This window comes from Pan paniscus, chromosome 19 (genome assembly GCF_029289425.2).
Source record: "Pan paniscus chromosome 19, NHGRI_mPanPan1-v2.0_pri, whole genome shotgun sequence".
Lineage (NCBI taxonomy): Eukaryota > Metazoa > Chordata > Mammalia > Primates > Hominidae > Pan > Pan paniscus.
The window spans coordinates 34,047,103-34,073,137 of NC_073268.2; the positions used below are offsets into that span (position 1 = coordinate 34,047,103).

The window sequence follows — 26,035 nt, forward strand, 5'->3', positions numbered from 1 at the left end:
AGTAAAAGAAATATACCAAACACGCAAAATAGAAAAAAGTAGAAATTTCAGAATTTCAGAAAAATACAGTAACTAAATTAAAAAAATAAACTGAATGGGTTTAATGGAAGAATGGAAATGATAGGAAAAAGTGAGTTATCTTGAAGATGGGTAAGTAGAAATTGCCTTATGAATAACAGAGAAAGAAGAAAAAAAGATCTGAAAAAAAAGAAGAAAAAATTTTAAGAACAATACCAAAAGGCCTACCATTGTTATCACTGGAGTCTCAGGAGAGAAAAAAAAATGGCGCCATGCTATTAAAAAAAAAAAAAAAAAAAAGTGAAATAATGGCTAGAAACACCATAAATTTGGCAAAAGACAAAAACTTACATTTCAAGAAGCTCAGCAAATCTCAAACACTATAAGTGCAAAAAAATCCATGCATGGGTATTTTATAATCAAACTGCTGAAAACCAAAGACAGAAAAAAAGTCAGCTGGGCACAATGGCTCATGCCTGTAATCTCAACATTTTGGGAGACCGAGGCAGGCGGATCCCTTGAGCCCAGGAGTTTGAGACCAGCTGGGGCAACATGTTGAAAACCTGTCTCTACAAAAAATACAAAAAAATAAGCCAGGTGTTGTGACACGTGCCTGTAGTCCCGGCTGCTTAGGAGGCTGAGGCAAGAAAATAGCTTGAGCCTGGGAGGCAGAGGTTGCAGTGAGCCACGACTGCACCACTGCACTCCAGCCTGGGAAACACAGCCAAACTCTGTCTCACAATAATAATAACAGGAAGAGGAGGAAGAAGAAGAAGATGAGGAAGAAGAAGAGGAAGAGGAGGAAGAGGAAGAAGAGGAGGAGGAAGAAGAAGAGGAAGAGGAGGAAGAAGAGGAAGAGGAGGAAGAAGAGGAAGAGAAGAAGAGGAGGAAGAGGAAGAGGAGTAAGAGGAGAAAGAAGAGGAGAAGGAAGAAGAAAGAGGAGAAGGAGAAGAAGCAGCAGCAGAAGCAGAAGCAGAAGCAGCAGCAGCAGCAATAAAATAGTCTTGAAAGTGGCCATAGAAAAATGATGTGCGTATAAAGGGGAAGAAAAATTCAAATGACTGAATTTCTCAGCAGAAGCCATGGAGGCCAGAAGGCAATGGCACAAAATTATTAAAGCACTCTAAAAAACAAACAGCAAAAACAACAAACTACAATCCACAACCCCAAGTTTTATACCCAATAAAAATGTCCTTCAAGAAGGATGGCAAGGCCGGGTGCAGTGGCTCACGCCTGTAATCCCAGCACTTTGGGAGGCCGAGACGGGCGGATCACGAGGTCAGGAGATCAAGACTATCTTGGCTAACACGGTGAAACCCCATCTCCACTAAAAATACAAAATACAAAAAAAAAAAAAAAATTAACCGGGCGTGCTGGCGGGTGCCTGTAGTCCCAGCTACTCAGGAGGCTGAGGCAGGAGAATGGAGTGAACCCAGGAGGCAAAGCTTGCGGTAAGCCGAGATCGTGCCATGCACTCCAGCCTGGGCAACAGAGTAAGACTCCATCTCAAAAAAAAAAAAAAAAAAGAATGATGGTAAAATACACATTCTCAGAGATGGAAAACTAAGATAATCCATTATAAGCATACTTGCTTTAAAAGAAATGCTAAAGAAGGCTCTTCAGGCAGAAGAGAAGTTATACCACAGAGAAACTTAGAACTTCAGGAATGAATGAAAAGCAACAGAAATGGTAAATACAATCAGCTATTTTTCTCCCCTTAAGTCCCTTAGACTGTGTATGACAGTTGAAAGTAAAAATTATAACATTGTCTAGTAGGGTTTTCAGTGCAGCATATATATATAAGTTAAGTACAACATAAAAGGGGAGGATAAAGGGTATGGTGGGTAGGTTCGTACATTCCTCTTGAAGTAAAATATTAATTTTAGGTAGAACTGTGAAAAGTTAAGTAGTAACTTGTATTTACTAGAGCAACTAAACAGATATCGTTGAAAACACAATCCAATAGAAGGCAGGAAAAAGGAAGCAGTGGGATTAAAATGAGAGAGGCAAACTGAAAAATGAGAAAGTAGACCTAAATCCAAACATAACAATAATTATATTCAGTGTAAATGGTGCAAACACACCAACTAAAAGACAGGAATTGTAAAACTCATTAAAAAACAAGACCCAACTCTATGCAACTACAAGAAACACAATTTATTTACTTATTATTTATTTATTTTTTTTTTGAGACAGAGTCTCGCTCTATTACCCAGGTTGGAGTGCAGTGGTACAATCTCGGCTCACTGTAACCTCTGCCTCCCGGTTTCCTAAGCATTCTCTTGCCTCAGCCTCTCGAGTAGCTGGGATTACAGGTGCCTGCCACCACGCCCAGCTAATTTTTGTATTTTTATTAGAGATGGGGTTTCACCATTTTGGCCAGGCTGGTCTCGAACTCCTGACCTCAAGTGATCCACCTGCCTCAGCCTCCAAAAGTGCTGGGATTACAGGCATGAGCCACCGCACCAGGTCAGAAACTCACTTTAAATATAATGGTATAGGTAAGTTAAAAGAAAAGAAAAAAATACACCATACACACACAAATCAAAAGATGGAGTAGCTATATGACTATCAGGTAAAATAGACTTCAGAGCAAGGAAAAATGCCAGAGATAAAGAGGGACATTACATAATGATAAAAGGGTAGATTCACCAAAACGACATAATTCTAGATGTGCATGTAACAATCAGAATTTTGAAATATATAAAACAAAAATTTATAGAACTAAAAGGAAAAATGGGTAAATCCACAATTTTGGTTGCACATTTCAACATTCTTCTCTCAGTAATCAGCAGAAAAGACAATCAGCAAAGGATAGAGAAAAATGTAATAATACTATCAACTAACTAGATCTATAAATGATATTTATACTATACCCCACCCAACAATGGCAGAATACACATGCTTTTCAAGTACAAATGGAACATGCACCAAGTCTGACCATATCCTAGGTCAAACTTAACACATTTAAAAGAACTTAAATCATACAAAGGGTGTTCTCTGACCACGATGTTATTATATTGAAATCAATAACATAAATATATTATAAAATATTTATCTCTGTCTTGATACAATCTCATAAAAGTAAAGCACGTTTCCTCTGAGTCTATAATAATGAACTGTTTTCAGAAGGCAATTAATGAGTTGTGATGTCTACCTTTATCTTCTTCAAACTCATAAATGTCTGAAGAGTAGCAAACTAATTTTTATTTCATAAGACAAAAAAGATAAACTATCCTAGCATTAGAATATCAAAACGTCTTTATTCATCAACTTCAAGTTTTGGTTTAGGAATTTTTTTTAATTATTAAAAAAATTTTTTTTATTTTTAAAATTATTTTTAAATTTATTTTTAAAATTATTTTAAAACATGGAACCAAATGGGGACATTAAGTTATGAATAATTCAAGAATTTTTTGTGAGATGTCACAGATAGGCATTATTTGCCATCTATGTTAAACTTAACATTTATTTTTCTGAAACCAAATGTCAAAGACTGTGTAATAAGTAATCCTAACTAAGTAGCTGATTCAGGTTTGTTGTCTTAATTTTTTTTTTCTCAACACAAAACCTACTTACCCAAAGCTAGAGTTCACCCAAACAGGGAGCAGCCACTGATCTGTAGATAGGCCTGACATTAATAACAGCTGCAGCTACTGCCAGATTCAGTTAATATATTTGCTTATCTTTTTAAGTTGATATGTCATTTGGCTCAACAAAGATTAAAGGAGAAATGTCAGGTTTCAGAATATCTTTATTCAGCCAAAGAAAATTTTAATTTTGGAAGTAAAACATTCAGTTACAGGCACACCTCAAAGCAATAAAGCACTTTAATAGTATAAATGATCTGCAGTTTATCCTACTTATTAACAATCATAAATAAGCGAGTTTCTATTATTCTATTATTATTCTATTCTATTATTCTATTCTATTCTATTATTCTGTTCTATTCTACTATTAGTCTCTCAGTGGGTTATATAAACCAATGATCTTCAATTTGTTTGTTAATACTAAAATAACTGAAAACATATGCGACACTTCACAAATTTTTAAGTTGGTATTCACAAGTTTTCATCTTAAGTTTAAATAGTTGTAAACAAAGGAATATCCTGCATAATGTAAATTTTTCTCTCTTTTTTTTTTTTGTAGAGACAGTGTCTCACTATTTTGCCCAGGCTGGTCTCAAACTCCTGGGCACAAGCAATCCTCCCACCTTGGCCTCTTAAAGTGCTGGAATTATACTGTGTGAACCACTGCACCATGCCCAGTTTTTTTTAAATAAAACTTTTATATTATTATTTTAAATATATCCAAATAAAAATGCCAGAGATTTGATTTCTAGAAATATCTATTTAAAAGTTGCCTGAACATGCCTCTTTAAGGAATTTTATAACTTCTTTTTTTTTTTTGAGACAGGAGTCTTGCTCTGTCACCCAAGCTGCAGTGCAGTGGCGCAGTCACAGCTCACTGCAGCCTTGCCCTCCAGGCTCAAGTGATCCTCCCACCTTAGCCTCCTGAGTAGACTGGACTGCAGATGTGCACCACCATGCCTGGCTAATTTTTTTATTTTTACTCTTTGTAGAGACATATCTCACTATGTTGCTCAGGCTGGTCTTGAAGTCCTCAGCTCAACTAATCCTTCTGCATCGGCCTCCCAAAGTGCCAGGATCATAGGCCTGAGCCACCATACCCAGCCACATCTTCTCTTTTTCTCTTTGAACTTTTTTTCCATTCTACTTCCTCCACAGAATGCTATTTGAATGTGATATACCTGCATGCTTGAAAGTCTTTCACCAATCATTCTATAATTCTTCAATCTATAGTATGTAAGTGTATTTAAATTTTTCTTAATTTCCAGTGACTGTAATGCTCTAAGTATTAATTCTGTGTCCTCTAAATTGAATTATTACAATAGTCACTAGCACACAATTTATCAAAAAGGCATAGTTTTTTTTACAAATTTTGGTAAATAATAAAATAGTAAATATAAGAAATAATTACTGAAAATACATCTTTCAAAGAAAAATTGGGGGTGATGCTCTTATGGTACTGTTTAACCATTAAAGTAATCACCAAATTGTTCCTTTTGTTTTAGTGCCCTGGAAGTTTGTAAAACTCCAAGGCAATACACCATAACGTGATTCAGGTGGGTAGAAAAGTATGCCTGTCTTCAGTCAATTGGGAGAAGAGAATATGAGATAGAACCTCCACAGCAAGTATCTTTCTCAGGCAGATTAATTTTAGGAAAGAATACGTATGAAAACTGAGATCTAAAAATTAAGAGAGAGAGAGAGAGAAAGAGGAAGGAAAGAAGGAAAGAAAGGAAGAAAGGAAGAGGAAATGAAAGGAAAGGAAAGGAAAGAAAGAAACCTACCATTCATTTACCAGTATCAAAGAACAAGACTCAAAGTGTAACCATTAGGAATCTGTCTAGTAATACTGCAAATTGTGATCAATACCAATGCTAATTGTTATGGGTAGCTAAATCTTCTGATCAAGTGATCTACTCATACCCATTAAACTCTTTCAATCGATTTGTAGCACAACTAATCTTCATATGTTTTAAGATACTCAATCCATCTTGATTAGGAAACAAGTCCCTTATCACTCTTTTCACCACAGAAAGATCTAGCTTTTAAGGGGAGGGGAGATTAATAAATTCAATCCTTCATTCAAAGATACTAAAGATTCACTCTTCTGTCTCAAACAGAAAGCCAAAAGAAAAAATATAGCCAATGCTTCAGTGTTAAGAAACATAGCAAGTTTTTTTTGTTTTTTTTTTTACTTGCCTCTGCAGGCCAACTATAAAGTGTCAAACTGCATTACACAAGAACCCTATTAATCTTTTACAAGGAAACTACAATGTGTTTTTTTAAATAGGAAAAGCATTTTAAAGTCTAGGAATATAGACAGACAATTTCTACCCTATATTTCAACTTGGAGCTTAATGATATTACTTTATTAAAACTACTTTGAAGGATAGTGAGAAATTCTCTCACGACTTTGAATTTCCTGAACAATTTTTTATAGGCAATAAGTGAGTTATTAAGTGATAATTTTGTACTTTCTGAGATATTTTTAAAAGCTAATGAGCATAACGTTTGTAAAAAATTTTTAGGTGGAAAATCTGGGCCAAATGAATGGAAAAATCAGAGGTTGCTCTTAAAAAAATTCCCCAAATTCCTAATTTTTAAATTCAAGTTCACATTGATCAAATCTTAACTAACTGAACCTGGTCTTTGTATTCTGAGCAACCTATCTTGTGAAAATCTATTTCCTTCACCACTCCCACTGAATATATATTTGCTAATGATATGATTCTACAGAGTTAAACTAAATTACACAGTCCTACATCTGTTTTCATTTTTGTCTAACTTGGTTAACACTGTCTCCCACATAGCTCTTTGAACTGTATTTTCCTTTTTTTTTTTTTTAAATGTACTCTCCCATTCTCTACCACCTGAGTTAAACAGGAAAAAAGGAAAAGAAAAAAGTACATCCAATTTATACACATTAGATCTAAAGACTGGGGGCCAAATCCTAAAGGAGTGTTAGGTTCTCTTCATTTAGGCCTATTATCACGTTACAAAGTACACAACTGCACTGCTCCTAAAGGTCAGTCTTTATACTAGGTTATGCTTCAATTTACTAAAGCCAACTCATGACTCCAAGCAAATATTCTGTTTTGGAGTATTGTTTTACCTTTTTGCTTTCCTTTTAAATTAGGCAGCACTCAGATTTTAAAAGAGAAAATAAAGGGAAGAAAAAGCCTCAACCAGGTCTTTAATGTGCAAGATCAGGTAAGACCAAAAGCACTTTACTAATGCACATTATCAACTGTACCTTTAAAATATGATCAGGCTGAGAATTAATATCTGAATTGTTGGCATTCCTTAAGGAAAACATCCCAGTACGAAATGCATTCACTTTGGAGGTAAAAAAAAAAAAAAAAAAGCACCCATCTGTTCATTTATATATATGTTCTGGTTGAACTTCTAGCTCCACGCAATTAAATTATGCCAGAAAACACTATTAATTCAATTTTCAAAATCATCTACACTGCCATATGCTTTCCAAATGTCTCAAAACTTCTAAATCTCTTTCTCATCTTGACCTCTCTCCCAAGCTCTAGAACCTATACCCTAACTGCCCATTGGGTACTTGTGACTAGTACATCAAGTACTATTAATATTTCCAGTTTTCACTCCTCTTTCACCTGAACGAACACACACACACACACACACACACACACACACACGCTCACTCGCTTGCTGTCTCCCAATCCCCACCATCCAATTAGTTTTTCCCACTCCCATTTTTTCTAATCCAAGCTCAAAATCCTCAAAGTCATATCTTTGACATCCTCTCTTTCACATTCTGTTCTGCTATTTAAACAATGGTCAATTCTGCAGTTCTTCTTGCATAATTTCTTATATATGTATCTTATACTCCCTTTTCATTCCCCTACATGCCCTCTAGGTAAAGCCCTTATCTCCAAAGAGACCTCATCCCAGATGACTGTAAACACCTCTCTAGTTTTCCCTCCTCTAGGACTCTTCCCTGCCAATACATTTTGCACAAAGATAACTCCAAAACGAATAGCACTACACTGTCCTTATCATCAAAGAAGTCACACACTAACAGGAAACAAAAAAACTATTAACAACATAAGTGGATAAGTATTATACTGATGGTACTGTATAAACAAAAAGCTCTCGAAGGTAGGATAGTGACAGTTATTATAGGAGAGGTTTCAGAAGAGGTTACAGCTAAACTGGTGAAAAGCATTTCAGACAGAGGATAGCCTAACATGTGAAGGTTCACATTTGGGAAGGACAAGTAGTCCGGTGGCAGAGGAGAGGTAGGAGCTGAGGCTAAACTTATAGGCTTGCGTCAGACTGTGGGATCTTCGCTCCCATGCTAAGAAGTATTAGACTTGATCCTATGAACCCTGTATTATAAGCTTTTTTTTTTCTTTTTTTTTGACACGGGTCTTCCCCTGTCAAAAAAAAAAAAAAAAAAAAAGGCTGGAGTGCAGTGGTGCAATCATAGCTCACTGCAGCCTCACATTCCTGAGCTCAAACTATCTTGCTGCCTCAGCCCCTCAGCCTCCCAAGTAGCTGGGACTACAGGGGTGCATCACCATGCCCCCACTAATTTTTGTATTTTTTAAGAGATGAGGTCTCACCAGTTGCCCAGGTCTTAAACTCCTGGCCTCAAGCAATCCTCCTACTTCAGCCTCCCAAAGTGCTGGGATTACAAGTGTGCTCCACTGCTCCTGGGCCTATTTTACCTGTGTATCTTTGTTGTTTAGTTTTTAATATATAATCTTAAAAACAAAGTAACACAAGCGCTAACAGAACCAGATGCATCTTCCCTAAGCGTGACAGCTGGTTTCTTAGTCATCCACACCTCAAATTAGTAAACAGACTCTGCAGGAAAATTAGATATAAGGACAGTATTCTGTACACGTTCATTAGGTCAGATTGGTTTATTTATGTTATTCAAATCCACTGTATCCTTACTCACATTTTTGTGATCTAACAGTTATGATCTCTATGACCTACTAGTTCTGAAAGAGGCCTATTTTAAACTTCCTACTATATTTACGGATTTGTCTGTTTCTTAATATCAGATATTGTATTTTTATAGTTACATACTGTTCATCTTATTCCTTTTTGTTTTAGATTACAATTTTCTGGTGTTATTGGGTTAATTCATAATATCCTATTTAATGACACAGAAAATACTCCTCAAAAATAAGCTTTCTGGTCCATTTCTGGACCAAATCTAAACTTTCAACAGCATTGTTGAAAACAGGTGGGTAATTATTTTCCCCATGCTCTTCCTTTTCCATCAACAATCTACTTCCAGCCAAACATACTTCAATATTTAAAGCACACTGCTACTGCTCAGTCTGACCTCCAGTTTGGGGAAAGAATAGTTGTCTGCATGATAAAAGGAGTTGATATTCACACAAAAAACTGAATTGGTTACATTATATGCTTTCTGGCCACATTTCATAACTCTGTCCATTGTATAAAAGGAGAGGGAAGAAAATTTGATAAATCCAAAGAACAGTTTATTCTTCTTCCAGAGGAGAAAACAATCATAATTACTAGTTTGAAAAGGCTCAGCCTCAAGTTTATAGTGGCTTAAGAAGACAAATATAAAGCTTTATGGCAGCTATCCTAATTAATAATAGAATCCATAGACTCACATGAGCAATACATAGGCCTGACAACTATATTTCTGACCAATTTCCTAACTCAACACTCATTCGTATTTTAGGGAAAGCAATCTAAAAGTAGAACATCTGAGATAAATATCTGTGGCCCAGTCCTCACTGCAAATAACTGAAACATATAAACAAGTTGGGAGGAAAAACCCAAATAATAAGTTATCACACACAACTTGTAAGGTGTTTTGTTCCTACTTAGAATTTGAAAATAAATGAATTCTACCACAGGGTGATCAAGAATAGTGTTTTTTCAAACTGCAGGTCATCATGCATTAGTGGGTTGTGAGATATATTAGTGGGTTCAGACATATTTTTTAAAGAATGATATAGAACAAACTAAAAGAAATAATACCAGAATGTATAGTAAAAGTATTGTTCCATGAAATTTTTTAATGTACACACATATATATGAAATGTACATACACAACTAAAAGGTATTTCATATTATAGGTTAAAAGTAAGAAAAAAAAGTTCAAGTAATACTGATCTAGGATCTACCAGTAAGGCAAGCTTATTTACTCAGAGTAGGAGCAAAACTAGGAAGAATATTTTTATAAATTGTTATAAGATTAACTAAAGATCTAAGATTTTAGGCCGGGCGCAGTGGCTCATGCCTGTAATCCTAGCACTTTGGGAGGCCGAGGCAAGCAGATCACCTGAGGTCAGGAGTTCGAGACCAGCCTGGTCAACATGGTGAAACCCCATCTCTACTAAAAATACAAAAATTAGCCAGGTGTAGTGGTGCATGCCTGTAACACCAGCTAACTGGAAGGCTGAGGCAGGAGAATCGCTGGAACCTGGGAGGCAGAGGCTGCAGTGAGCCGAGACTGCGCCACCTCACTCCGGCCTGGGTGACAGAGTGAGACTTTTGTCTCCAAAAAAAAAAAAAAAAAAGATTATCCAAAGATCAAATAACTATGTATTTATGTTTCGGATGGCAAAAATTCATTTATTCCAAAAAGACTATTATTTACCTTATATATACCAGGCATGGTTGTGTGTGCTAGAAATAGAAAATGGAATAAAACAAAGTCCCTATCTTCAAGAGTAAGTTTAAACTCTAGTAGATATAAGTAGCCATGGCACCAGATGCTAGGCTAAAGTGCTTTACACACATTCTCACTTGAGCCTCCTAATCTTGTGAGTAGATAGTATTTATCTTAATTTTATATAAGTGGGAATTGAGGCTTAGAGAAATTCATTAATTTGTCTCTCACCCACACCACACACACACACACGCACACAGCTAGTCAAGGCAGAGTTGTGATTCCAACCTAAGGCAACGGGATTCCAAAGCTCTCTCTTTGCCACTACACTGCACTGCCTTCTACTGTTCTTCTATCTGCAAGAAAATAAAATATAACAATGTTCTGCCCAAGAAAACTTCTAAAAGTTACATAAAACTATGATCTTTGATCAAATAATTTCAACTATACGTTGCCTGCCCTTCCTTAAATTGTATAATTTGAAAGAAGGCAATTCTTTTTTGTCTGTTTGTTTTCTTGGAGACAGGGTCTCATTATTTTGCCCAGGCTGGGCTTGAACTCAAGATCCTCCCGCCTTGGCCTCCCAAGTATCTGCGACTACAAGCACACGCCATGGCTTAAAAGTTGACCTAAAACTACAGTTCAGTTTTTATTAAATCTGCTTTGGAATAAACATACAAAACATCATATGATTTTTACAATGTCTTCAAAACTGTGAAGAAAGAACGGTAGGCAAATGGCATACAAATCAGCGCACTGTGATTTAAAAAAAAAAAAAAAAAAAAAAAAAAAGGCGGCCGGGCACGGTAGCTCAGGCCTGTAATCCCAGCACTTTGGGAGGGCGAGGCAGGTGGATCACTTGAGGTCTGGAATTCAAGACCAGCTTGACCAACATGGTAAAACCCTGTTTCTACTAAAAATACAAAAATTAGCCAGGCATGGTGGTACATGCCCGTAACCTCAGCTACTCAGGAGACTGAGGCACTAGAATCGCTTGAACCCAAGAGGCAGAGGTTGCAGTGAGCTGAGATTGCGCCATTGCACTCCACACTGGGCAACAAGAGCGAAATTCCATCTCAAAAAAAAAAAAAAGGCATCTTACTCCATGAACAAGTCCAGAGTAGGTCTCACAATAACGAGGCTTTGGAAGGGGATGTGGCTATTCATCAGCCTTATTAGGATAGCCATTTCCTAAATGGATCCTGAGGAGGTTTGTGAGACATGTTGAGTGAAGCAAGGCTCACCCACATAGGCAGCTAGATATGCTGGGCCAGCCCTGGCAACGAAGGCAAAGGCACTAGGGCCCAAATCACCCCAGATTCCACACTACTAATATACTGTCTGATTCCTCAGAGCAGGAGTTGTTTCTGTTTTGCTCTCACTGTATACCGGTACATCACCTAATACAGTATATGTGGCACGGCAGGAACTCAGTAAATATTTGCTATATGAATACATTATATTGCACAAGTTAGTTCCTCTCTCAGGCCTTGATTTTCTCTAAAACAAAAGGGTTGGACTAAATCAATATATTCACTTTCAGCTCTAAAGGTCTATACTTCTTTAAGCTAGAATTCCTAAATATATCACATAGAACATCAGTAAAATTACTCGGCTGAGCATGTGGCTCCCGTTTATAATCCCAGCACTTTGGGAGGCCAAGGTGGGCAGATCACTTGAGGCCAGGAATTCAAGACCAGCCTGGTCAACATGGTAAAACCCTGTCTCTACTTAAAATACAAAAAATTAGCCAGCATGGTGGCACACACCTGCAATCCCAGCTGCTCAAGAGGCTGAGGCACGGGAATCATCTGAACCCAGGAGGCAGAGGTTGCAGTGAGCTGAGATCACGCCTGCACTCCAGCCTGGGCAACACAGCAAGACTCTGTCTCAAAAAAAAAAAAAAATTACTCCAGGACATCCGGGTTTTTTGAATATATGCCTAGTCACAAGGTTTCACAACATCTTACTCACTAAACACAATGAATTCACCCTGTTGAAACTAAAACCATCACAGCCTCCTCTTCAAGGGGAAACTGCTCAATATTTGCTGAGGTACGAAGAGAAATAAGCCAGTTATTGTAGAAATAACATAGGACATATCCGACATTCAGCTGAAACAAGAGAAAAGTTGATGCTCATAAAAATAAAAATGACGGCAGCATAATGTAGCTTCTTCAGATGTCTGAATAATCAGAAAAATCTGATGATAACTAGCTTCACCAAATAATCTCTGGCCTTAATACCAAAGTACATCTACGTTTTGTAGAGGCCGGATATTTATTTTTTAAGTAGTATGAGATACATTTACCTTCCTCAATTAATTGTCAGTTAGAAATTACTTTCTAACCTTTTACAACTTTTTCCAAAAAGGCAAAGTTAAGTATTTACCCCATTATTTTAAGTAACATCATCTCAAATTAATGAAGCAACTTGACTAGATTACAAAACCGCCAGTTCAAAGTTAGGTTTTATTAAATATATTTACCAAGGACTGAAATGTAAAAATTACACATTAAAGTAAGTCCATTATCTACAAAAAAATTTTTAATGATTTTCAAATCACCTCTAATTGTTATGGGGAGAAGGTTTCACTTCTAAATAGTATGTCAAACCTCTTTTTGAATGCTTCTGATATACAAGAAACACTGGTAGAAACTATAGGAGGATCAGAAAATTCTAGAAAGTGATAGCAGCAGCAGGCCGGAAGGTGCGGGAAAGAGGCGGACAGCCACCCCTTCTGCAGCCACCCCCCACAGCCCGCTGCCACCCCCCAGAGCCCGCCCTGGGGGCTGTCGTAATGGGGTCAGGCCCAGAGCAGCACAGCCGGGGAGTAATGTAGTCAGGCAGAGAGGAACCCCTATGCGGAGCTGGGGCTGTGCTTCGGGGGCGGGGCGGAAAGCAGGAGCGGCTCCAGCTTTGGGGATCTGGCCAGAAGTGCAGCCACTGCGCCCACCCCACTGAGGGTCCCGGGTTCCTGGGCTCGGGAGGAGGCTCTGCGCGGGCCACTTGGGGCCAAGTCCCCAGTGTCCGCCACACGTGGGGTGACCTCCCAGCCTGACACTCCTGACAGCCTGGCCCCAGGCCCGCAATCAGCTCCGGGCCACTCCTTAGCCCCAGGGCAACAGGGAAGCTTGTGGCAATGTCGCCCCTGGCCCAGACACTGGCCCAGGCCCAGCGAGGATTAGGAGCCACCCCGCCACAGGCTCCCAGGGGGCACGGCTGGGGCTGCATGCTCCACTGAGTCGGCGGGAGCTGGGAGCTGGCAGCAGCTGCGTCCCCCGACCTCCTAGGCCCCCCTTACCCTTGCAGGCTTGGAGATGCCTGCTCCTGCTGCCTGGCCTCTCCCCGTTCTTGCGTCTGCTCCTATCCGGGATTGGGGTTGGAGCTGAGGCGGCGCACTGTCACTGCCCGGAGGGGTACGCACATGCTTGGGCCCTGTTGCCTGGGCCCCCACCGGACTGGGCACTGACAAGCATGGAAGAGGGAACCAGGGTTGGGGACTGAGGGCGACTCAGCACTGGCTTGCAGGTGCCCCTTAGCACGAGCAGCCGGGGTGCCATGGAAAGCAGCAAGAGGCAGACTAGCTCCTGGGTATAAGGAAGGGGGTCCCTGGTGAGGCCCCACCTTCAGGCCAGGGAGGGCCTGAAGGCTGGGGGCCAGGCTGCCAGTCCCATAGACTGGAGTGGGGACTTGTGCCTTTTCCAGGCTGCCCGCGGCGCCCATGAACCAATCGGCATACACTTCCTCCCCTCTGAGGTCCATAAAAGCCCTGGGCTCAGTCAGAGCAAGGCAGAGGATGGAGAGATGATGGGACAACCAGAGGGTAGCTCCTCTCTGCTGAAAGCTGAAGCTGAACACTCATCAGGATGACCTGCCTGTAGAGAGGGGCCACCCACTCCAGGGCCTCCTTTGTGCTGAGGGCTGAACACTTGACTGGGTGACCTGCCTACAGAGAGGAGATGCCCACTGCCGGTCTCCTCTGAGCTCAATAAAGCTCCTCTTTGTCTTGCTCACCCTCCACTTGTCTGCATACCTCATTCTTCCTGGATGCAGGACAAGAACTTGGGCAAAGGCACCACCAGGCACAGAGGTTTCCAGCCAGAAAAGCAATACCCCAAAGATCCAGTAACGAAAGTATTAAGTTCTCAAACTTATGACCCATTTTGGGTACATATGGCTTGATATAAAAAGTAAAAGAGTAATTCAAAGGTTTAAATATACATTAAGAGACATGTCATAAGACACTTTATAATGTGACTGCCAATAAAAAGGTAAGGAAGACCTAAGGCATTTCATCATGGGCAGACTCCTAGAAAAGAAAAAATTTACACTGATGACATTTCCATTGGTTGACTTATTCCTTCTAAGTTCCCTCTACATCTACATCTGTGCATAAAAACAAAAACGTTATTATTCAAAGCATACCTAAAGTTTAAAAAGAGTAATAGCTGTTTTCATAGCATTTAAAGAGAAAAGGTAAACAGTTCAAGCTTGTATTAACAATTCTTGCCAGGCACGGTGGCTCATACATAATTCCAGCACTTTGGGAGGCTGAGACGGGTAGATCACTCAAGGTCAGGAGTTCGAGACCAGCCTGGCCAACATGATGAAACCCTATCTCTACTAAAAATACAAAAAATTAGCTGGGCATGGTGGCAGGCACCTGTAATCCCAGCTACTTGGGAGGCTGAGGCTGGAGAATCACTTGAAGCCAGGAGGCGGAGGTTACAGTGAGCCAAGATCATGCCACTATACTCCAGCCTGGGCAACAAGAGTAAAATTCCATCTGAAAAACAACAACAACAACAACAAACAATTCTTTAAAAAATAACATTTCATAAGAAATTGGAATTCTTATATATTGCTGGTGGGAATGTAAATGGTATATCTACTATGGAAAAGAGTCTGTCAAAGCTAAACATAGAATTACCATTTGACCCAGCAATTCTACTCCTGGGTATATATCCAGACGAATTGAAAATAAGGACTCATACAGATACCTGAACGCCAACGTTCATTACGCATTATTCCTAGTAGCCAAGGTGGAAACAACCCAGTGCTCATCAATAGATGGATAAACAAAATGTATTACTAACATATACATTCAAGGAATATTATTCAGCCATAAAAACGAATAAAGTTCTGATACCTGCTACAAAATGGATCACCCTTAAGAATGTTATGTTAAGAAAAATAAGCCAGATGCAAAAGGAAGAATATTGTATAACTCCAGTTATATAAAATATCTAAAATGGGCAAATTCACAGAGATAGAAAGTAGATTAGAGGTTGCCAATGGCTGGGGGTAAGGGATAGAGATGGAAGTGGGAATTATTATTTAATGCCTACCGAGTTTCTGTTTGGGATGATGAACAAGTTTTAGAAATAGTGGTGATGGTTGCACAACATTGTGAAAATTAGTACCACTGAGCTCTACACTTAAAAATGTTTAAACAGTTAAACTGTCAAATTTCATGTTATATATATATATATGTTTTACCACAATAAAAATAAAAAAAACAGCATTCCATGATCACCTCACAGATTAAAATACAAAAGGAAAATGTGCCTTTATGTAAAATGGAGAGATCTGGGCTGGGTGAAGTGGCTCACATCTATAATCCCAGCACTTTGGGAGTTTGAGGTAGGAGGATCCCTTGAGGTCAGGAGTTTGAGATCAGCTTCGGCAACACAGCGATACCCCATCTCTACAAAAAATTTAAAAATTAGCTAGCATGGTGGCACACATCTATAGTTCCAGCTACTCAGGAGATTGAGGCAGGAGTATTGCTTGCGCCCAGGAGCTTGTGATTACAGTGAGCTATGATTGTACTATTGCACTGCAGCCTGGGTAACAGAGTGAGACCCTATCTCTTAAAAAATATATACATTTTAAATTTAAATGGAGAGACCTGGTTGCTGGTGGTCATCATGTTAATCAAGCTGTCCAACTTGGCCACTTGCAGCTTGACGTTATGGGTCTGGGTCTCCTGATATGATGCACAACATGATCTATATAATAGTCTTGCTGGGAAACCTGACCTAATCTTACCATGAAGAAAGTGACAATCTAGATTATGGAATTTTTCCATAGGACTATTAGCATGGTCTCTTTACAAGAGCCAAATGCAATGCTTGAACTTTGATTGGATACTAGATCTGGATAAAAAGGGGCTACCAAGGCTACTTTGGACGTAATGGGGGAAATCTGAGTTACGGATGGCATGTGGTACGATAATATTAAATTATCGTTGATTTCTCAGTTATGGTAATAGTATATAGTTAAACAGGAAAATGTCCCTGTACTTGGGAAATACATGCTGAGGAACTTATAGGTAAAGTGTTGTGAAATCTGCAACCTACTTTTGGATGGTTTGGCAAAAAAATTGTGTGATTGTGTGTGTGTGTGTGTGTGTGTGCATGCACATACACGTGCATGTAGAGAGTGAAAAAGTGAGAGAGGGAGAGGCAAGGCATCTGGGATAAGATAACAGTGGTGAATTTAAATGAAGGACAGATAGGTCTTCATGTAGTCCTTCAATTTTGCTGTAGGTTTGAAATTTTCAAAATAAAAATAAATATCTTTTAAAGTTAGATTTCTACAAAGTTTCTTCTTTTTTGCTCAGAATACACATAACAAAATTCAACGAACAAGGGGGAAAATGTAGCAAACTCAATGCTTTGCATACCTTCCACATCATACCAATGTGCGCCGTTTGTGATTCCATCTTTGAAAGTCTCGTCTTCATCTCCTGGACAATGAGGCTCACCAGTTTTCATTATGGGGTGGTTTGAAGCATAAGCTTTTGCCAAGTATTTAAATACTTCATCATCTGAGGTTTTGCTATAGATTCCAGTGGCCTTATGTTCTGGAGAATCATCAAAAGGATAGCTTGCTACCACTGAGCCACCATGCAGATTTCCAGAAAGCACAAACCTTTGAAAATACAACCAAATCACGTATCACTAAAAAAGGACACAAAACACCATGCATTAAAAAAATTCCACAAAATCTTTTAGAAATAAACTCCAATATCTCTCTTGGAGACCTAGAAAACAACTCTATCAGCTGTTATCTGTTATAAGGAGACTAACAACAACAAAAAAAGAAAATGGAAAGAAAGTATTATCAATTTAAGATTTCAAACAGCTTTAACAATTCAGGTTAACCTAAACTAACTTTAAAGAGTTTTCCTTCATTGAAAAAATAGCTGGATAACACAGTATAAATTAATATTTCAGGAGATGTCTTATTTAGGGAATTCCAAATTCATGTATTAGGTTGAACTATATGAGCTTTGAGCTTGCCAATATTCACCCTTTTCTTTTTGGTAGTGATGGGGTCTCGCCATGTTGCCAGGCCTCCCAAAATGCTGGGATTAGAGGCATGAGCCACTATGCCTGGCCCTCACCCATTTTTTTGACCTAAAAAAATGACAATTTCATATAGTTCAGTCTACGACTTGTATTTCATAATACGTAAATTCCACAGAAAATATGGCTGGTATATATAAATATTCATTGCATATATGTTAGGTTAATAACTTTTATGCTTTTTACATTTACCGTCCAAAGAGAATTTTTAAGATAGGAAGTCTAATTTTTAAAAGGATATTTTGTGTTTCACTCCAGTTTCACAATATACTAAATTCACATTTTCAAGAGAGAAGCCATAGTTGAGAAGATTCAGGAAAAAAACAAACAAAGAAAACAACCTGATTCAGTGAGCTGCTTACAGAGAAAAACAATACACCATGTCAAAGACTAGTCCTCCATTGCATCACTGTAGAAGCAGCTCTTTCAAGGCCCAATGTTTCTGATTGGGCCATTAAAAAAATAAATTGACATGGAGGCAAGGCTGCTCCTGTAAAAGAAACATTTTTTTTAATGCTTCTACTTTTAAGTGAACCAATTTACAATTTGGTCAAACTTATCTATATAGAAATACTGAAGAATTCCTTTTATGGTAAAAGCTAAAACCTAAAGGCAAAAAAAATGCTAAAGTCCTATTTAAGCATCTTTCCCTTATATAACAGCTTAAACCATTACTATCAGTAGAGATTAAATACTTTTCTTTTTCCATTTTAAATTGGATTTTCTTGCTTCTGCCTTTCTGTTGTTGAAATTAACTGACCTACAGAAATTCTAAAGGGGGTTGATATATAAGATTTTTCTATATGCTTGAAAAAAAAGTAAACCTATCATGTCTAATTTGAAAGACTATTTTAAGCATGATGAGTAGTATTATCCCAGAGAAGATCAAACAATGAAAATTACTTGTAACACAAAATCTGTTCATCAGAAGACAGATCTTTGCCAATAAGGACACTGATTAAACACTAGCATAGACCATGAAAAGAAACTAGCTAAAAACTAATATAATTATAATTAGCACCCTTCCAGACACCAGAGAAGAATGCCATTTGGTGTAGTGGCAATGGCACAGGCTTTGGAGACAAATTTGGGTAAGAACATTCCGTCTCCCAGATCTGTTGCTCACCAGTAATATAACATAATTAGGAGAAGTTACTGCCTTTAAATTCACTGAACCTCAGTTTTCCTCTCATTTGTAAAATGGGGATTAATGCTACCCATTTCCCAGAGTTGTCATGAAAATTAAGATAACACACATGAAACATAATCTGGCATAAAGACTACTTTATAGCCCCTGCTCAACAAATGTTCATTTCTTTGGAGGTATCTAGCATCCTGTTTAAGGAAACACTGCCTTACAAACTATCATTCTACTCCCCACTTCCACTGCCAGTCCTTGGGTAATAGAATGATACAGAAACAAAAACTAAGTAAATATTCTAACTTTCTAACTCCACTCTAACCACCTCTCCCCTGTAGCTAAGGTATTAACAATTTACTCTCTGGTTTGTAATTCTAAAACAATTTTTAAGTATTTTTCCCCCACTGACTCTGGGAAAGTTATAAGAAGGCTGGGGCAGGTCAGGTAATCCATTCGGCAACAAACATTTCTTGAGTGTCAACTATTTGCCAAATGACGTTTCAGGGACAGATACATCCCAAAGGACATTCCAGGGATAGATACATCTGTGAGCGAAACAAACAAACAAATACCCTCTGGGCATTCATATTCTAGTAAAATAAAATGGATAATTAAATATTCTAAATAAGTAAAGCATGCTACTTTAATTACACATGTTAAGTAAAACTTTAAAATCCAAGATTCTCTACAAAATGCTGTTTTTCATTTTGTTCAACATTTCTTCCAACACTTCTCAGAAATATTGTCAAAATGGCCTAATCAAATACTTTTGAACAATGAAATATTTGCAATCTACTTGAGTAATAAAATTCACTTCGATTTTCCTTACTGTAATTACACAGTTTTGAAAGTACCAATGTCACTCTTACAGTGAAGATTTCAAGAGAAAGTGACTACAATGGCTCTAAGATTATGCTTTGAGTTTTTGTCAAATCAACTTTGCAAATCAACTCCAATCTTATTTGACAGGTACTTTATGGTTTCCATTCAAATCAATTCTCTCAAATGTTTCTCATACTTGACTTCAGTATCACATATCATTCCTTGCATAAGATTTAAAGTAGCTGGTAAATATATTAGAGATATTACAAATGAGTTTATAAATATTAAACAGTTAATCTCTAAATTAACTCTATTACGCTATCCAGGTAACCCTGTAGATAACTTGAAAAAAATTAAGATAACTTGATATCTGACAAACTAAATTTCAAAGATTCAGACAATCATAGATATGTATACATAAGCCCCCCAAAAAATCATCTGCACCCACTCTCAACACTGTAATAATGCTTTTCACAAACACATCCAAATATCATTTATATGCTAATTACCTATGAAAATTTAAGCAGGTATATTCACTTAAAGAAGCATAGGGGTCAACTATAAAAAAATAGGGGTCAACTATAAAATCTTCATTTGAATGATAATTTTTAAATATATTTTCTTAAGTATTTGTCTCAACATCCATTGGATGAAGTATAAAGTGAAACAAAGAAAATAAACTTAATTTTCCCAAGCTGGAGGAAATTAAGCCTTAAAATTTTACATATTCGAAATAACAACAAAAATCTAATTCGAATATAGCTGGGTGAATAGGATATCAAGAAATTACTCAAATGGTTTACCTCACAAAATACACTGAAAAAGGTAGTTTTCCCATACAGACTAATGTTTGAGTATTTAAAAACATCCCATCCATAAAGTTGACACTATATTTAGGCATCAATATCAAATTGTGTGTGTGCTTGTGTTTTTAATTTTATTCACATATCAGTGTCCTTTGTTATTGGTTAATAGCACAGAGTACGCATTTTGAGTGAATTCTTGAAGACTGAGTTAGGATGGATGTACTCTTTACCATATATGATCACCTACTTTCCCTTTTGATTAATTAGAGTTACATATTTGAAGAACAGATATGATTAGGGTAGTCCACAGCCACAGACCAAAATGACTCTGTATAGCCTCAAGGCGACTTGCACCAAGAAAAAGCTTATTTTCATATTTGGTCACAGCACAACTAATACTGAAAAGAAAAATCCAGGCACAGAATTTACATCCCTGCAAGGATCACAGCATTTTAAAGGTGTAAGGACAGAGCATTTTAAACATTTAAGCAATGCAAACGGTGCATTTGTTGTATCATCTCCAAAAAGCCCTGGCCATCACAGCTCTGTCAATAAGTGTATGTTAAAGTCATATTTCTTATGCAGATGTTCAGAGGTGATGACACGATCGTATTTAAAAGAAAAAAAAATCCTCCCAGAAAGTCTATGTGAAATTATATATCTACAAGAGAGCTTATCAAGAGGAGTAAAGTAAAAGAAGACGAAAAGACTCAGGAACTGTCCTAACACTCAAGAATTTTCTAGATCTTCTATATATGACTGAAATCTTGTAGAAGAAACGATTCCAAGTCCCGCAGGGAAACTTCTTTATCTTAGCAGTCCCTCAGAAATCTTCTTTTAATCCAGATGGAATGATCAGTTATTGCTTCAAAAGCCTTATGAAGATACAAAAATGGGGAAAAGCTGATGCTAGAAAAGGGGAAGAGATGCCTGCTCACTTCAGACACTATGCCATCTGGAGTGAGTTCCCTCTTATTTTATTCCTCTCCTTTTTGCTGAAAATCCTGCCCATCTCTGGAGATAGCTCAAGCTCTACCTCTTCCACAGAGATGGTCCGTGTTATTGCAGCCCACACACATCTTGCCAGTGGGAACAATTCCTGTAAAGTTTAACTGGGTACACCAACATACCTCATAAATATTTATAACATTCTCTTGTTTTATACTAATTTCTTGAGGTCCTCCTTCTTCTACTTTGTAATTTTTTAAACCTCATGCAATGCTTAATAACACTTAAAGTGTGTATTAAAAGTGTGACCATTAGCCATTCTGCCCAGGCTAATAAGGTGCACAAATGACATCACAAACCCTTCAGAGTCTAAAATGAAGCGGCTCACAGATCTGTGCAAGTTCTCCAGCTAAGTCCATATCTTCTTAAGCTGAGTCAGAGGTAAAAATTGGAGAAAAATCAGCTTCTGTCAAATAGGCAAGGGGAAGATCCTGGGAATATCATCTGCCATTTTTGGGCTCCAGTGTCCCTCCGTGGCTAAGAGGACTATCGGGAATCAGATTGCCTAATTCTAAGTCCCAGCCACACTCCTATGTAAATCAGTTAACCAATCTGACCCTCAATTTCCCCGTATGCAAAACTGATGGTGTCTATGACATCAGGTTGTGGCCAAAATAAAGTGAGATACTGCAGTCACAGAAAAAATTAGCACAGCGCCTATAACATTAGGTACTTTTGATATAAGATAACAACATTGACAGCTTATCTATAAAATGTGTGAGCTGACCTAGGTTATCCTTAAGATCTCTTCTCGCTCATATTCTATGCCCCTGTAAGAATAGGGACCAGAAATGTCAGAAAAGAGTGTCCCCTCCAGCCATCCCTTGAACAAATGACAGCCTCTAGGAGGCAATTCTTTGATGATTAGCAGGACGGGAGGCTACGCGGCCTGGGCCCTGTCCCCGTTACAGGGTGTCTCCCTTCACCTTCACCACCGCCACCCCTTATGCCAGCATTGTCTGAGCGCCTACTGGGTGCCGGAACCAGCCTCGGCCCTTGGAGGCTCACACGGACGGGGAGGGGGCAGGCAACACTCACTTGTTCCTGCGGATCCACTCGATGAGGGCGCGCACCTCGGGCACCTCGTCCAGGGCGGGGGGTTCGCCGGTGCTAAACTGGTCGGGAAAGCTGCGGTTGAGGTCGCGGCCGCGACTATTGTCGCGGCCGCTGGCCCCGGACGGGCCGCCGTCGCCGAAGCCACAGTCGCCCTCGCGGGCGCGCTCGAAGCCATCGGGGTTGAGGCTGGGCAGCAGGTACACGTCGGTGGTGTTGAGCAGGCGGACCAGGCGCGGGTCCCCGCGGCGGTAGCCGGCCGCCAGCTCGCGGGCCAAGTAGATCAACACCTGGCGCGACACGGTCTCGTCGCCGTGCATGTTGCCCACCAGCTTCACCTGGGGCCGGCCGGGCAGCAGCGGCCCCGCAGCGTCGGGCCCGGCAGCGTCAGGCCCCGCGTCGCCCTCAGGGATTAGCGACCCCAGGCCGGCGGTGAGGCGAAGCACCCACAGCGGCCGGCCTTCCACCGAGCGGCCGATGCTAAAGAGGCGGGCCAGGCCGGGGAGGCCCGCGGCCGCCGCCTCCCTCAGCGCCGAGTCCAACTCCTCTTCGTGGTAGTAGCGGTCGAACTGGCCCTCGGCCGCCTCGGCGCCCGCGCTCGTAGTTGTCGTAGTCGCCTCCGCCTTCTTGATGTGAGCCGCCCGGGCCGAGCTCCCCAGCAGCAGCAGGCACATGAGCAACAGGAGCCGCCCTAGCCGCCAGGGCGGCCGCTCGTCCCCGCCGCTCGCCATCTTCCAGCAGCGCCGCTAACCCCGGCTCCGCTCCCGCGGCTCAGCGCTCCGGGCGGCGGGGGCCCGCCGGATCCCCTCCTCGCCTAGCAACCCCATCCCGCCCTCTGGCCGCAGCCAATCGCGGACGGGCCTGCTGGAGCGTCACCACCAGGGGGCGGGGCTTCCCTTAAAGCAGCCGATTCCTTCTGGGCGGGCCTGCCCTCCTCCCGTCCGGGACGAGTTTGGTCACTCTCTTCCTTCGCCAAGGTTCTTCTTCTCTTCTCCTCCTCACACGTCTTCTGCGTGTGCTCCGCTTCTCGCTTAGTCTCTTCTTTATGGCTTCTCCCCTAAATTATCACCCATTTTTCTCTGAGAACTCCTGCTAGTTCCCTTCCCATCTTTGTTGCTGCCTTTCTCAGCTGCGCTTTAATGCTTAGAACCGAGAATGGAAAGAATCAAAAGGTTCGAAAGAATCATAAGACTAGAAAAAATCAATAGGTTCGAAAGAATCTTCGTTCGGACAGTCAAAGCCTTAGCCCAGTCTCCTAGGCGCCTTGTCTCCGCATCCGCCCCGCCTCCGCTGGAGCCCCGCTGTCCGCGTGCGGTTGCACGGGACGCCTCGTGGGGAGGAAGGCTCGCACCTCACTAGGCGGTGCATTCATTTTTAGAGTTGCTGCCTGGAAAGGTGTCTCTTTTATGTCTAGCGGAAATGTGCTACGTAGTAGGCTCCCTTTGTGTTAATGTTGTCTATTTCTTAGGCGTCACCCCACGTTGTTTTACTGCAAATAGGTCCCTGTGTGTGCTGGTCTCGACCCTCATTAGGCAGATTTCATTTCACAGCTCACCGGCCCACTTCTCCCACCTCATCGGAGCAAGTTGTATATTTAACTGTGCCCTGGAATGACATATTTTAAAACAGCAGGTTTGACATTTCTGGAAACACTTGCTTGGCATTCCTGAACTCCTCAGTGTTAGCCAAAGATGGCAATTACAGCGTTTCATCAAGTCTAGAGAAGAGGTCTTTTAAATCAGCTTTTATAGGCTTTAGTTTCTTTAGCTTGAAGAAACCCAAAACTATCCCTTAATCGAATGCGAAATTCTACCCATCTAAGAACATAATCGCAATAACCGGCATTTCCTTCTTTCAGAGCCAGCTATTTCAGGGCCCCTTCCCTGAACTATGACTGAACCCTACTTTAATAGAGGTCATTCATTCGTCAAGTATTTATTGAGCAACTTTTATGTCAAAGCTAGATGCTGGGAAACAATTCATTCTTCTGCCCAGTCAAGAGATTCAGTGTAGTTTGTGATAAATGCTACAACAGAGGGGGTACAGGTGAGGGAAATATCTGAACTTGAGGAGGAGGAAAGGAGGAGAGAAACCATGGAGGATGGGAAGGATCCCAGGCAGGAGGAGAAGCAAGCAAAGAAAGCCGCAGGATTTGAGAACAAATGCCTTGTGTTCTGGGAATTGCATGCAGGGTCAGGATTACTGGTGTGAAGGGGCTCACAGGCCAGTCTTCAGGGAGCACATTTGATCTGGAAGGCCATGGAGAACCACAGACAGGTTTTAAGCTAGTTTAGAAAAATTCCTCTGACAGTAACACGGGAAATTGAATGGGAGGCCTAAGACTTGAGGCTGAGAGACCTGGAAGGAAGCTGCAATCCAGGAAGACATGATGAGACTCTGAATGAGGGCAGTGCCAGTGGAGGTGGAAAGAAGGAAATGGATCTGAAAGACCTTCGGAAAGGAAAGTGGACAGGATCTGGAGACAAAGAGGATTGTAGGCTGACTTCAAGTTACAGCCTAAGCAACTTGCAGGTATTCACTGAGGTACAGGCCAGGAGAAAGCACAGGTTTAGGTGAAGATGATTAATTTAGTATTCTGCCATGAGAGCGAGCACCGTCACTCCGGTCCTGTGAATGGCTCTTCTCCATGCCCCATTTGATCTAGTCTACATTATGCACAGCAGCTGCAACTCATCAGAAACAAAGCCACAACTCTGTACAGAGAGACCGCCCACCACCCCCCAGGAGTGCTCAACTATTACACCATGCACTTTTACAGTAATCCAAGTCAAAGAAGCCCCAGAGGACATGTTAACTTCTAATCAAATATTTCCTTTTCTACCACGTTCACTCTCCTTTGAAACCTCTTCCAGCCCCTTGACTCCTGCAGCCTCGCCTAGAGAGGCAGCCTGAAATGTAAATAAACAAGCATGAGGGTGGTGAAATAATATGGGAATGTAACTTGAGCCGGTGTCCTCTCAGAAATCCCCAGGCCTTCCGTGGTGCCTTCGAGGCCTCTTTCAGGTCTGCAGCCTTCTTCCTTAGCAGGTACACAGTTGCTTATGGTTATAAGTGAAACCCAAAGCTCTGGACCTCAGTCACTTTTGTGTTTACCTACAGGTTTGGGTTTACCTACAGCTGAATACCTCCAATTGTGTCTGAGAAGTCTTGAACCTTGTGACAGGTGTTTCTTTCCTCTTTCCCCAAGGAAAAGGTGTGGCCTTACAAATGGAAGGGACTTGGGAAAGGCTTGAAGGTAAAAAGGCTTCCTGTTCACAGAAGCAGAGTGGCAATGACTTGGATTTTTTTTTTAATTTTTGTATTTGATACATGATAATTGTACATATTTATGGGATACATGTGATATTTTGATACATGCATACAATATATTATGATCAAACCAGGACATTCTGGATAGCCATCACCTCATTTAGCTCAAAGAGATTTGAAATGTTTCTAGCACCAAGAAATGACAAAGAATTGACGTGGATTTTTTAAAAACAGGGCAAAAGCTTTTAGATGACCAGCCTGATTCAAGAACCATTTTCTTTACAAGATTCGTAGGTAATTAAAGCATAGCATAG

General features: G+C 40.2%; 1 protein-coding gene across 1 annotated transcript in view; it reads right to left on the minus strand.

Annotated features, from left to right (window-relative positions):
- Positions 1 to 23,738, minus strand: part of CPD (carboxypeptidase D) — an 87,432-nt gene extending 63,694 nt beyond the window's left edge. Inside the window, exons 1-2 of the mRNA XM_008965175.5 lie at positions 22,437 to 23,738; positions 16,937 to 17,184 (exon numbers count right to left, since the gene is read on the minus strand). Coding sequence (XP_008963423.2) covers positions 16,937 to 17,184; positions 22,437 to 23,182 — 994 coding nt within the window. The 5' untranslated portion in view covers positions 23,183 to 23,738. The remainder of the gene's footprint in view (positions 1 to 16,936; positions 17,185 to 22,436) is intronic.
- Positions 23,739 to 26,035: the final 2,297 nt, after the last annotated feature.